This window comes from Podarcis liolepis (assembly GCF_965112155.1).
Source record: "Podarcis liolepis genome assembly, chromosome: 1".
NCBI lineage: Eukaryota > Metazoa > Chordata > Lepidosauria > Squamata > Lacertidae > Podarcis > Podarcis liolepis.
The window spans coordinates 11,110,363-11,123,906 of NC_139554.1; the positions used below are offsets into that span (position 1 = coordinate 11,110,363).

General features: G+C 47.0%; 1 protein-coding gene across 1 annotated transcript; it reads left to right on the forward strand.

Moving 5' to 3' along the window:
* The first annotated feature begins 8,642 nt into the window (after positions 1–8,642).
* On the forward strand, positions 8,643–11,239 carry HSPA2 (heat shock protein family A (Hsp70) member 2). Its single transcript, XM_083518415.1, has one exon. It carries the CDS (start codon positions 8,939–8,941, stop codon positions 10,841–10,843), a length of 1,905 nt encoding a protein of 634 aa, XP_083374541.1. The 5' UTR covers positions 8,643–8,938; the 3' UTR covers positions 10,844–11,239.
* The last annotated feature ends 2,305 nt before the right edge of the window (positions 11,240–13,544 follow it).

Below are 13,544 nucleotides of genomic sequence, written 5' to 3' on the forward strand. Positions count from 1 at the left end.
TCAATGTAAGCTGTCTCCTTTTCTATTTCCATGTGCATAGAATCGAAGAATTGTACAGCTGGAAGGGACCCTGAGAATTATCTAGTCCAACCCCCTGCAATGCACAAATATGCAGCTGTCCCATATGGAGAGTAAACTTTCATGTGAAAATCAAGACTGCATAATGTTTAATATGTACAGGGATTGGGAAGAAATATCCACTGGCCACACCCCAACACATAGCGTAAGCATGCTTAAGCCTGTTGAAATCAATGGGCTGTGTTGGACTTTACCTATTGAGTGGTAGTCAGCTAAGTTTTACTCAAGAGTAGACCCAGTGAAATTAATTAATGTTACTAAGTTAGGAATATTAATTCCAGTGAGTACACTCAGTAAAACCCATTGGATTTATAACTTAATGTATATACTGGCTATCACAGACATCTTGTTTGAGTATTTAAATCTCCTGATCCAGAGCACTTTGGGTGACTTTAGTTCATTCTGCAATGCTATCTTGGGGTGAAATGAGAGAACTGCACATCCACAGGAATTCTCTGCTGTGCAGACGTGCTGCAACAGAAAAATCAGGATGTTGCAGCATAAGCACATTGTAAAACATCCAGGATATACGCCCTAGAAGCCGCCCAGAGTGACTGGGGAGACCTAGCCAGATGGGTGGGGTATAAATACTACTACTACTACTACTACTACTACTACTACTACTACTACTACTGTACTGTATTAATCAAAGCCTCAATTAATGGCTACCTCAGTACCAATTCTTCATTAAAAATAACAGGAAAAAACTGGTGATGAAGTGTGGGAGGAATGGGCAGCCCAATAAGGAGGATACCTCAAGATGCTTATCCCAGATCTATGGTGCAATGTCTACTTAATGAGGGCCAATATTATCTGTGTGAAAAGTGGAAAATGTAACTACCGTACACAACACCACCCTCAGTGCAAAGACTGCAGATCTGAACAGAGGCAGAGCTCTAGTTAGTGGGACAAGTTCTCTTTGTCTCCCAAGTTGCAAAACAGACTACAAGCAGTCTTTGATTTTCACATGCTACAGAAGCTTGTATTGTTTCCAACCATTCACCATTTAGAATGGTTTCAGTTGATGTATGAGCTCTGCCTGGTGACTAATCTAAAACATGCATGCTTCTGTTGGAACAGAAATAAATGCTGGGTGGTTTGAAGATTGCAAACTCAGATCCTGTGGCAGGTTGTACCTTCATTTAAGACAGGAACTGTAGGGCAAGGGGCCAAGTACCGCCCTTCAAGCCTCTCTAATTTGGCCCTTGCCCACACCCTTCTCCCATGGCCAAGCCCCGCACCTGTTTTGCACCCTCATTGACTCCCCCCCCCGACATGTACGCTTGAACTCTCATAATACCTCTTGCTTGAATGGATGGAAGATACAGAATGACCCCTTATTTAAAACTGCACTTCTCAACAATAATAATGGTACAAATGACACTGGTTTAATCCTCAATTTACTACTTTCACATGATATAGGAAGGTGTGAGCCTCCTCTCTGCAGCAAATCCTTCATGCCCCCTAGTGGATAACTAGTCGCCCATTGCTTTTTAAGGGACAAGAGCTGCACTAACTGGGTGTCATGTACACTATGTTCAGGGACAGTTAATTAGCAGTGTGCTGTCTCCTTAGACACAATACAGTCTCCAAATCACTCCCTCTCTCACCTTGAACTAGGAGGAAGCCATGGAGCTGCATGAAACCCACGTTAATAAACCTGTCCAGTTGCCAACACCTTTGTGGGATTTGAAGTCTGCAGTTGGTGGTCATGCCTATGGTGCTGTGTCCATGATGTTGCCTGACTGGTGCAGGGCAGACAATGCACCTGCTGTTCTGCCATATGAAGACATTGGCCAGCCAAGTTAAGTGAGCGAGTGAACTGGGCGTCTGAGATGGGTTCCATAAGGCTCAACAGTATTTGCTGACACTTGTGGGTCGGGTCAGCAAGTCAAACTGGGCCCATTGCGGATTTCAGAGGCTTCTTGCTTACTGTTGCAAACACTGGGAGCTCTTGAGAGAATGTAAGGTAAAGGTAAAGGGACCGCTGACCATTAGGTCCAGTTGTGGCCGACTCTGGGGTTGCAGCGCTCTTCTCGCTTTATTGGCTGAGGGAGCCGGCATACAGCTTCCGGGTCATGTGGCCAGCATGACTAAGCCGCTTCTGGCGACCCAGAGCAGCGCACGGAAACGCCGTTTACCTTCCCGCCAGAGCAGTACCTATTTATCTACTTGCACTTTGACGTGCTTTCAAACTGCTAGGTTGGCAGGAGCAGGGACCAAGCAACAGAAGCTCACCCTGTCGCGGGGATTCAAACCGCCAACCTTCTGATCGGCAAGTCCTAGGCTCTGTGGTTTTAACCCACAGCGCCACCCGCGTCCCCTGAGAGAATGTAACAGGCCACAATATGTGCTCTATGCTGCAATTTGTTCCATTCTTATACCTAGCAGGGGTTGGCAACTAGAGGTCCTCCTGAGTCAAACTGGCACCTGTCCCATTTAGCACCACAAGGTGTGTTGGAGGGTATTTTTAGCGAAGGGACTCTGTAGCAAACTATGGGTAGAGAAAGTGGGGAGTTTTGACTGTTGATATTTCAGTGTGCAGCTGTGCTTTTAACAGCAACTTGATTGCAGACATTAGAATGGGATAATGTCTATTCCTGTGATGTGATAAATTTTGCATGTTCAGCCTGCTGTTAAAGGCGCAGCAGCAGCCTGGCTGTTCCCATGGTAGCAGGCAACAGTATTGATCAGCTAATTCATACAGCTTTCATCAATGGACTATGCCCGTAAAAAACCAAGACCTGCTTTGGCCATATGGTATACAGTGGTACCTCGGGTTACATACACTTCAGGTTACATATGCTTCAGGTTACAGACTCTGCTAACCCAGAAATAGTACCTCGGGTTAAGAACTTTGCTTCAGGATGAGAACAGAAATCGCATGGTGGCGGCACGACAGCAGTGGGAGGCCCCATTAGCTAAAGTGGTATTTCAGGTTAAGAACAGTTTCAGGTTAAGAACGGACCTCTGGAACAATTAAGTACGTAACCAGAGGTACCACTGTATCTCTTTACTCTTCGATGTGATCCATTTGAAATATGGCTGTGCCTCTATAATGAGCATTTTCCATACTGGCTTGGCTGCTACCAAGGCCCTGCCATAAAACGGCTGCATTGTTGCGGGGCACTCTGGAGCATTTTCTAAGGTGCAAAAGAGTACATGGGAAGAGCTGGCTTGGGCTCTTGGGCCTCACAGTCCCCAAAGGTGAGCTGAGAATGCACGCTGCATTGTTCCCTTGCAACAAGATATTACTGCAGAGAAAATCAGTAGTTGTGGACAACTTTCTGGGAAGCTTGTCAGCTGTTACTGATTTTCTCTTTCAGAAATACCCACTAAGCTTGTAAAACTCCCAGAAAGACAAATTGATACGATTTACTATTCAAATAGCTACAGTGCTTCTGGTAATTTGTATCGACTCATGGGCTGTGTGGTTGCCAACTTGTTTACAGAAGGCAGCTGTGTGCATTTAACAGCAGCATTGGAGGCAGAAATTCCACAACTGCATCTGTTGAAATTCTACCTGGCAAAGGTAGCAATCATGTTGCTGTCTTGACCTAGGTTATGTAGATGGTAAACAGGCAGGTTCTGCCACTGTTGAGGCAGTGTGAGCCTTCCTGAAACAAGTGATTTATACATTTAGTTTTGGTTAGTGTTAAATCTGGGCTCATCAAAGAAAAGTCAGTAATGCAGCACAAAAGTGAACCCGTGTTTATCAGTTCCTTGCCTTAATACTTATTCAAAAGTTCGTAATCTGACTTCCTGGCAAATAGTTGTCAGCTTGTAACTTTAAATGCCCTCAAGACAACTTGGAAAATGAAGTGGCAGGGGCTGCTTCCCTCTGTTCCTCCCCTGGTCCTTTCACCCAACCAACCCTAGCCTCTAAAACAGGAGGTAAATGAGGCATCCTGCTCATCAGACCTTCCTTCATACCCAGAGTCTGTGAGTTCAAATCCTTGCTGTTGTCTTTAAATAGTCTTCTCTATTTTCAGAGGCAGTGTGGTGTAGTGGTTAGAGTGCCGAACCAGGACCTGGAAGACCAAGGTTCAAATCCCCACTAGGCCATGGAGCTCACTGGGTGACCTTGGGCCAACCATTACCTCTCATCTCAACCTACTTCACAGGGTGGTTGGGATTAAATGAGGAGGGGGAGAACCATATACACCACTTGGGAGCTCCTTAGAGGAAAATGGTGGGATATAGATAAAATAAAAAGAAAGAGGGAGGAGCGTGAGAACCAGAAGAAAGACAGGTGACATCAGCTGCAACTACTTTTATCAGTGTGCATTTAAAGGTAAATACAGGTTCCCCCCCCCTGATTGTTAGGTCCAGTCGTGGACGACTCGGGTTGTGGCACTCATCTTGCTTTACTGGCCGAGGGAGCTGGTGTACAGCTTCTGGGTCATGTGGCCAGCATGACTAAGCCGATTCTGACGAACCAGAGCAGCGCACAGTAACACTGTTTACCGTATTTTTCGCCCTATAGGACGCACTTTTTCCCCTCCAAAAATGAAGGGGAAATCTGGGTGCGTCCTATGGGGCGAATGCAGGCTTTCGCTAAAGCTTGGAGAGCGAGAGGGGTCGGTGCGCACCGACCCCTCTTGCTCTCCAGGCTTCAGGAAGACATCCGCAGCCTAGGCAGCCCTGTGGGAGGTCCCGCAGGGCTGTCTAGGCTGCGGATAGCAGCCTGCTTCCCGGAGCGCCGGGCGTGCTGAAAGCAGAGCGCCTAGCGATTCGGGAACGCATCTGCAGCCTAGGCAGCCCTGCAGGAGGTCCCGCAGGGCTCCCCACGCTGCGGATAGCAGCCTGCCGCCAGGCGCGAGGGGCGCCCTGAAGCAGAGCACCCCTCGCGCCGGACAGACATCCGCAGCGTGGGGAGCCCTGCAGGAGTTCCCCGCAGGGCTCCCCACGCTGCGGATAGCAGCCTGCCGCCCGGCGCACAGCGCACCTTGAAGCGGAGCGCCCCATGCGCCGGACAGACATCCGCAGCGTGGGGAGCCCTGCAGGAGTTCCCCGCAGGGCTCCCCACGCTGCGGATAGCAGCCTGCCTCCCGGCGCGCGGGGCACCCTGAAGCAGAGCGCCCCGCGCGCCGGGCAGACATCAGCCAGCCCCACAAGCTCGGGGGACAGCAGGGAGGTGCAGCACCGCCATCCCGCTGTTTCTCGACCTGGTTCGGTTTCCCTGGTTCGGTTTCCTTTATTTCCCCCCCCCAAAACACTAGGTGCGTCCTATGGGACGGAGCGTCCTATGGGACGAAAATACGGTACCTTCCCTCTGGAGCGGTACCTATTTATCTACTTGCACTTTGACGTGCTTTTGAACTGCTAGGTTGGCCGGAGCAGGGACCGAGCAATGGGAGCTCACCCCATCACGGAGATTTGAACCACCAACCTTCTGATCGGCAAGTTCTAGGCTCTGTGGTTTACCCACAGCGCCACCCGCGTCCCATATTGTCAGTTAAACCTATGCAAAAAGAGCAATGCCCTAATTGTGACCCCCTCCCACACACCAAAGAGTGAGTCTCCATGTGCGCACAAGAATGTCAGGGGCTGGATATGCACAGTTACTGGTGTCCTTGTGCCCCAGTACTCTTTCAGTGGCACTGTTTACCCTTCCCACACTCAGTGGGGCTTGGGTATATCTAGGATTGTGCTGTTACTTAGGAAAATATTGTCTAAATTAATTCAAAGTATTTCTGGCTAAACGCTTTTGGAATTTTTCTCCAAAGGAAATCACAGCATTTGTAGAGTTGGAAGGGACCCCATCTAGTTCAGCCCCCAGCAATGCAGGAATCCTGCCCACAGCTATCCTTGGGTGGGCTCAAAGCACCAAGCTTCTGGTTAACAGCCAGACACACTCTGCCTCTGGGGAATGCTGGCTTCAAAGTGGTCTGCTACAAAATATATTGATTTGCCACCAATAAAAGTTGTTGAAATGAACTCTTGCCTGGCTTCTAATCTTGCAGAGACCTGCCACCAAGAACGCCAATTCATTGTCTTCACTCCCGCAATGCTCCTATGGTTACTTTCTTCCTATCATGATCATGACTAAGCCCACAACTCCCACACCCATTTCCCACTTTTCTTTAGCCTTATTCCATTATCCCTAAAACCCAACTCATTATCTGCCTCCTGATCTCCTACCCTAATGCTCCATAATCTCGGGGGGGGGGGGGATTCCAAAGAGACCAAGTCATACTAGTAATGAAACGGAGGCACTTTCACGTGAAAAAACTATGAAGAAGCAGCGGTTATAAGAATGTGTAAATGAATACTGCTGAGCCTACCATTTTACATGGCAGTAGAAGGGAAAGCGTTGCTGAAAGAGAAAATATTTCAAAGAGTCTGCAACATTGCATGCTTTCTGGATGCCTTTTAAGCTGGACCCCTGCCCACCCCCCACAGAAGTGACCAAATTTCCTTTCTGGTTTCTCACTAAGGAGTGTCATGGAATTCTTGCATCACAACCAAAAAAGGTCAAGTTCCTCTCTAGCTCTTTGTTTGCTTAGAGATGGTATTTGACATTCAGCTGAATTTATAAGAATTACAAACAGTGGCTTGCAGGCTAGAAAAACGAGCCCCACGCTATAAACCAGGAACTTTAAAGCACAGTACTGCTTGTCTCCTTTATCTTCTTTGGTTGTCACTTTTCACTTTGGGTTGCTGCCCAATTTCTTTCTAAAGCAGGCATAGGCAAACTCAGCCCTCCAGAGGTTTTGAAACTACAATTCCCATCATCCCCTGACCACTGGTCTTGTTAGCTAGGGATGATGGGAGTTGTAGTCTCAAAACCTCTGGAGGGCCGAGTTTGCCTATGCCTGTTCTAAAGTCTATCTCAATATTACCCCTTTCCACTAATTGCTGCACACGTTGCTGTCCTTTCCTCCAAATGCTGGCATTTCAGATCCACCATTATTATTCTTATGTCCTGCTCCACCACTTTCTCCATATTAATCACCCGTTGTCCTGTCCTGTCCAGCCTGTATGCCTCTGTTTCAACAGCAGCCATCAAGATGCCTTTGCAAAGCTTTACAAACAAGGCATGAAGGCAACTGTTGTCCCCTAGTGTTTATTTCCAAGAATAACCTGTGAGCACGGATATTTCAGCTACCTATCACAGCCATACTGCAATCGCTAGCAGCCTAAACTGCGCACTGGCCCTTGTCCAAATCTGTACCTTTTCCTTGCATTGTATTTATTTTCCTTTATCAACCCTCTTTCACTTTGGGTACTTGCTGCCTCTGCCTTCATCTGTATTGCTCTTTGGGGTTGGGAGTCCTGATCTAGCTTTGAAAGAAAGCCCTTGGAAAACCATAACTCCTTTATGCACAGGGCCAACTATGTGGTCGCTTGCGGAAAATGCTTGGCTGCAAATGTCCTCACCCCTTCACGCATCTCAGGACTGAATAATAGCATGGTAACAGATGTCAGTATTAAAAGCTTGCTGTTGCTTGCCTTGAAGCAGCAGTGTATTTATCCTGGTTAGGCTATATTCCGGTCTTTACTAAGCATGTATTCCAATTTGCTTACAGGGTGGTTATATACAATGAACATTCACCTTCATTCATCCTGATTTGCTTTTGGGGTGCTTAGGTGTCTGCCTGTCAATCATTTGTTCACCCCTCACTTTTCAGTGTTTTCCCATCACTTCTGTAACTGCAAAGTCTGTTTTTTAAATAATAATAATAATCATCATAATTTGTTGCACTAGGATGACAAAACACTTTCATTCTGCACAATTGAAGTAGATTCAGCTTATTGCATGTTATTGAATCCCTCCCTGGGGGAGAGAAGAATAAACTAAAATCTCTCTGTTTGCTTTATCTGTACTTTGCCTAGTGTGGGAAATCATACTTTATTATTTTTTGCTTGTTGCTTCTTCATTTTGGAAATTGAGAGGGGAAAAGAGATACCTCAGTTCAAGTGAATTATGGCACAGCCTTCCCCAACCTGCTGCCCTCTGTTTCGGACTACAATCTTCACCAAGTCAGCATGAGGGCACCAGGTTGACAAAAGGTATGTTATATTAGTCTCTCAAAAAGGCTCCATTTTTAAAGTGCCAGTTAGTTATGACGTTTAAATGTGAGGTGAGGACAAATGCACTCTGGACGTGCTCAGAGACAGTCTTTTCTCCTGCTACAACTACAGCATCGGAAGGTGAGCCTGAAACACGATGTTCGGGACTCAGGGTGACCTTATTTTTTTCCTTTAAAGCAGCAACCCTTCCCTCAAATACTGCTTTTATTTCAGTTATTTTATCTCCCTCAGTCAACTGCCCCTTTCTCGTCATCCTGCTGCGTCATCGCTCCCCCCGCTCCCCCGAGCGCGCTCTTCGAATGTTCCCGACGCCGTTAGAAGCAAGTAGAAGGCGCTCGAGCTTCAAAGTTAAGTAGAAAGATGACGGAACTTTTTTTTCTGGTCGCGAGGCGCTGAGGGGCGCGCCCGAGCTATTTTGCATAACGGCCGCCCAGAAGGCGTCTCCAAGAGCCAACCCTTTCGTCTCTCCGAGCCCCTATTGGTTGCCGGTGACATCAATCCTCTCCGTCTGATCTCGAGCCCTGTGGAAGCTTCTGGTTAGGACGAGCAGAGGCGGGAAGGAGGCATAGCGGAGCGATTGGTCAGAGGTCCGCGGTGTGCGTCACGATTGGCCGAGCGCATTCTGGCAGGTTCCAGAAGCGGGAGCGCCGCGGGTATAAAAACTGAGGCGAAGGCGACGGCAACGGCAGATCGCGCTTCAGAGACGAAGCGAGAGCGTTCCTTGTGAGAGAAGCGGCGGGCGAGATAAAGCTAAAACCACTACCGTGAGGGACTTTCCAGTCGGCGGAGCTTTCGAGAGGTACCTGACCGCGTTCCTGCAACCATGTCGGGCAAAGCGCCTGCCATAGGCATCGACTTGGGCACCACGTACTCCTGCGTGGGGGTCTTCCAGCATGGGAAGGTGGAGATCATCGCCAACGACCAAGGCAACCGCACCACGCCCAGCTATGTGGCCTTCACGGACACCGAGCGCCTCATTGGGGATGCAGCCAAGAACCAGGTGGCCATGAACCCCAACAACACCATCTTTGACGCCAAGCGCCTCATTGGCCGCAAATTCGACGACCCCACCGTGCAGTCCGACATGAAGCACTGGCCTTTCCGTGTGGTGAGCGAGGCAGGGAAGCCAAAGGTGCAGGTGGAGTACAAGGCGGAGATAAAGACCTTCTTCCCTGAGGAGATCTCCTCTATGGTGCTGACCAAGATGAAGGAGATAGCCGAGGCTTACCTGGGGCGCAAGGTCCAGAGCGCTGTCATCACGGTGCCTGCCTACTTCAACGACTCGCAGCGCCAAGCCACCAAGGACGCTGGCACCATCACGGGGCTCAACGTGCTGCGTATCATCAATGAGCCCACGGCAGCCGCTATTGCCTATGGCTTGGATAAGAAAGGCAGCGGTGCCGGCGAGAAGAACGTGCTGATCTTTGACCTGGGAGGTGGCACTTTTGACGTCTCCATCCTGACCATCGAAGACGGCATCTTTGAGGTGAAGTCTACCGCAGGCGATACTCACCTGGGCGGGGAGGACTTTGACAACCGCATGGTGAGCCACTTTGTAGAGGAGTTCAAGCGCAAGCACAAGCGGGACATCGCTGGCAACAAGCGGGCAGTCCGGCGGCTGCGCACAGCCTGCGAGAGAGCCAAGCGCACCCTCAGCTCCTCCACCCAGGCTTCGATTGAGATTGACTCGTTGTTTGATGGGATTGACTTCTACACGTCCATCACCCGTGCCCGCTTTGAGGAGCTCAATGCCGATCTTTTCCGTGGCACCCTTGAGCCTGTGGAGAAGGCCCTGCGTGATGCCAAGCTCGACAAAGGGCAAATCAATGAGATTGTGCTCGTCGGTGGCTCCACCCGCATCCCCAAGATCCAGAAGCTGCTGCAGGATTTCTTTAACGGCAAAGAACTCAACAAAAGCATCAATCCTGATGAAGCTGTGGCCTATGGCGCTGCTGTGCAGGCTGCTATCCTGATGGGGGACAAGTCCGAGAATGTGCAGGACCTTCTGCTTCTTGATGTGGCACCGCTGTCGCTGGGTATCGAGACAGCTGGTGGTGTGATGACCGCCTTGATCAAACGCAACACAACTATTCCCACCAAGCAGACCCAGACCTTCACCACCTATTCAGACAACCAAAGCAGTGTGCTGGTGCAGGTGTATGAGGGCGAGCGGGCCATGACCAAGGACAATAATCTACTGGGCAAGTTTGACCTGACAGGTATCCCGCCAGCCCCCCGCGGTGTTCCTCAAATTGAGGTCACATTTGACATTGACGCAAACGGCATCCTCAATGTCACAGCGGTGGACAAGAGCACTGGCAAAGAGAACAAGATCACAATTACTAATGACAAGGGCCGCCTCAGCAAAGACGACATTGACCGTATGGTCCAGGAAGCAGAGCGTTACAAGGCAGAGGATGAGTCCAACCGGGAACGGGTGGTTTCCAAGAATGCCCTAGAGTCCTATGCGTACAACATCAAGCAGACGGTGGAAGATGACAAGCTGAAAGGCAAGATTAGTGAGCAGGACAAGCAGAGGGTGCTTGAGAAGTGTCAGGAAGTGATCAGCTGGCTCGACCGCAACCAGATGGCTGAGAAGGAAGAATTTGAGCACAAGCAGAAGGAGCTGGAGAAGCTTTGCAACCCCATCATTGCTAAACTGTACCAGGGTGCTGGAGGAGCTGCGGGGGCTCCAGGCGGTGGGCCCACCATTGAAGAGGTAGACTAAACTACCATAGACTGGACTATAAGAGCAATTGCCATCTTCTGCTCTTCCCTTTTTCTTCAGTCAGTGCCATTGCTGGAGGGATTTTCCTGTGGGTGTGTATGGGAGGAGGTTGTTAACTTGCTCTCTGCCAGGGGAAGAAAAGCCAGCTTAAAAGTTTGTTGCAGATAATGTTTGTCTTTGTAGTCAGATATCCATGCTAGTCTGTAGATTTCTGTTTCTTTATGTTCACTGTTTTTTAAAGTATCCACTTGAGCATTACAATTGAGGGAGAAACATTTCAAGAGAGCATGGAAAATGTTAAAACATATCCCAAAGAAAGGTTTTACCTTTTTTTGTAACTATTTGGTCTGGTTATTTTAAAATTTTGGTAATAAAAAGTTACTTGAAGCTTAACAATACCCTCCTTTTTCATTTTAAAAGTAAATGGTTTATGGGATAGAAGCGGTAGCAACTGTGGGTTTAACTTAAGTGCTCTGGTGGGGAAAATAGTTAAAGCACTTGCACTCCTGAAATGATTGTTGGGTTACAGGCAGAAGATTTTATTGGTGGTCTGGCTTAGTCTGTTACTACTTGGTACAACTTTGCCACTTTCCTTGATTTAAAAAAAAACCCCAGACAGAAATGCAGTAGGTAAACCTTTCTATCACTGTATATATGTACTGGGACACGATTTACAAGTCACTTCTCATTAATGCAGTTGTTAAAGGTACAGGAGCAGTTAGAAAAAGTGGCACCCAGTTAACTGCAGTTAAGTCTTGCTTTGATTATCTTTAAAACTAAAAATTATCACGGGGTTAAAGATTTTTGCACAATTGCCATCTGGTCTAATGTCATAAAACATAGATCCTTTCAACAGCTTAAGTGTTTTACTTCTGGCAGAGTCCAAAGCTAATTGGTTTCATACATCAGGGAAACTAAAGAGCCTTATTAAAAAGAATACTTAATAGAGGAGCTTTCCTTTATAATTAGCTTTACTATGTAATCAAACCAGCTCAGGAGCTGACAACAGCATAAAAACAGTTTGCTAACAGGGTGGAGCCAGATGCAAATGCTTTCATAAACTGGTTTTGGTATCTTATATCTCTGAAGGGATGAAACAAATGGGGTCGGAACAGCAAAAAGAAAACCAAGCTGGGTAATATTAATCGTAAGAACTATTTTGGGGAGATCCTAGTTTCTCATGAAGTAATAACTTCCCAACTGCCGGTGGTGACCCTTGTAAAATATTTAACATTAACAGCTTGTAATACTGCTTAGCTAGTGGAGCAGAAGAACTCTGTTGTGAGCTGATCTTGTCCACATATGGTGAAATCAAGGGCTGTTGCAAACTCGGGTTTAACTGATGTTATGGTAAAATTGACAAGGTCCTGCTGGGATGGTTTAACAGGAAGATTCTTGAATGAAAGACTAGGTGGCTGAATGTGGTTTCTATATCTGGAATGAAAAAAAAGGCCACTTCTCTAATAATAATAATAATAATAATAATAGTAGTAGTAGTAGTAGTACTAGTAGTAGTAATAGTAATAGTAATTAATAAAAAATTTATTTATACCCCTCCCTCCCCAGCCAAGACCGGGCTCAGGGCAGCTAACAACCAATAATAAAAACAAGTTGATTAAAATACAATTTTAAAAAGATTAAAATACAACATTAAAACATTAGGATGCAGCCTCTTCACAGGAGGAGGAAGAAAGGGGGGGAGGGAATCAAACTGATTCTAAGCCAAAGGCCAGATGGATCAACTCTGTCTTGCAGGCCCTGTGGAAAGAAATCAGATCCCGTAAGGCCCTGGTCTCATGAGACAGAGTGTTCCACCAGGCCGGAGCCAGTGTTGAGAAGGCCCTGGCTCTGATTGAGGCTAATCTAACTTCCTTAGGGCCCGGGACCTCTAGGGTGTTGCTATTTATGGACCTTAAGGTCCTCCATGGGGCATACCAGGTGAGGCGGTCCCGTAGGTACGAGGGTCCTAGGCTGTGAAGGGCTTTATTTTTTTTTTTTATAATATTTTTTATTAGTTTTACAAAGCATTTTATAACAAACAAACACAAAAAAGAAAACAAACAAACAAACAAGTATAGTTTCATAATGTCTTTTCATAAACTCCTTTCCTCGGACTTCCCCATACCTCCCCTTTCTGCATCCTCGTGTCCAAGTTTTATAGCAACTTATAAATATTTTTTTTCAGCTCTAATTTGTCATAGTCCTTTCTTATTCTAATCTTATATTACTGCAACCCTTTCTCTCTGTAGAATCTCGACATTCTAAACCTCCTCAAGTTTATAGTAGTCCTTAAGATAGATCTTAAATTTCTTCCAATCTTCTTCCGCAGTCTCCTTTCCCTGGTCCCGAATTCTGCTCGTCATTTCCGCCAATGACATATAGTCAATCACTTTCATCTGCCATTCTTCCACGGTGGGTAGGTCTTGTGTCTTCCAATACTTTGCGATCAGTATTCTTGCTGCTGTTGTTGCATACATAAAGAAAGTCCTATCCTTTTTTTGCACCAATTGGCCGACAGTGCCCAAGAGAAAGGCCTCTGGTTTCTTAAGAAAGGTATATTTAAATACCTTTTTCATTTCATTATATATCTTCTCCCAGAAAACCTTAATCTTCGGGCATGTCCACCAAAGATGATAAAAAGTACCTTCAATTTCCTTGCATTTCCAACATTTATTGTCAGGCAAGTGGTAAATTTTTGCTA

What these genes read in the sequence shown, in the direction of transcription:
- HSPA2 (XM_083518415.1), top strand. Translation starts at nt 8,939, where the DNA reads ATGTCGGGCAAAGCGCCTGCCATAGGCATCGACTTGGGCACCACGTAC.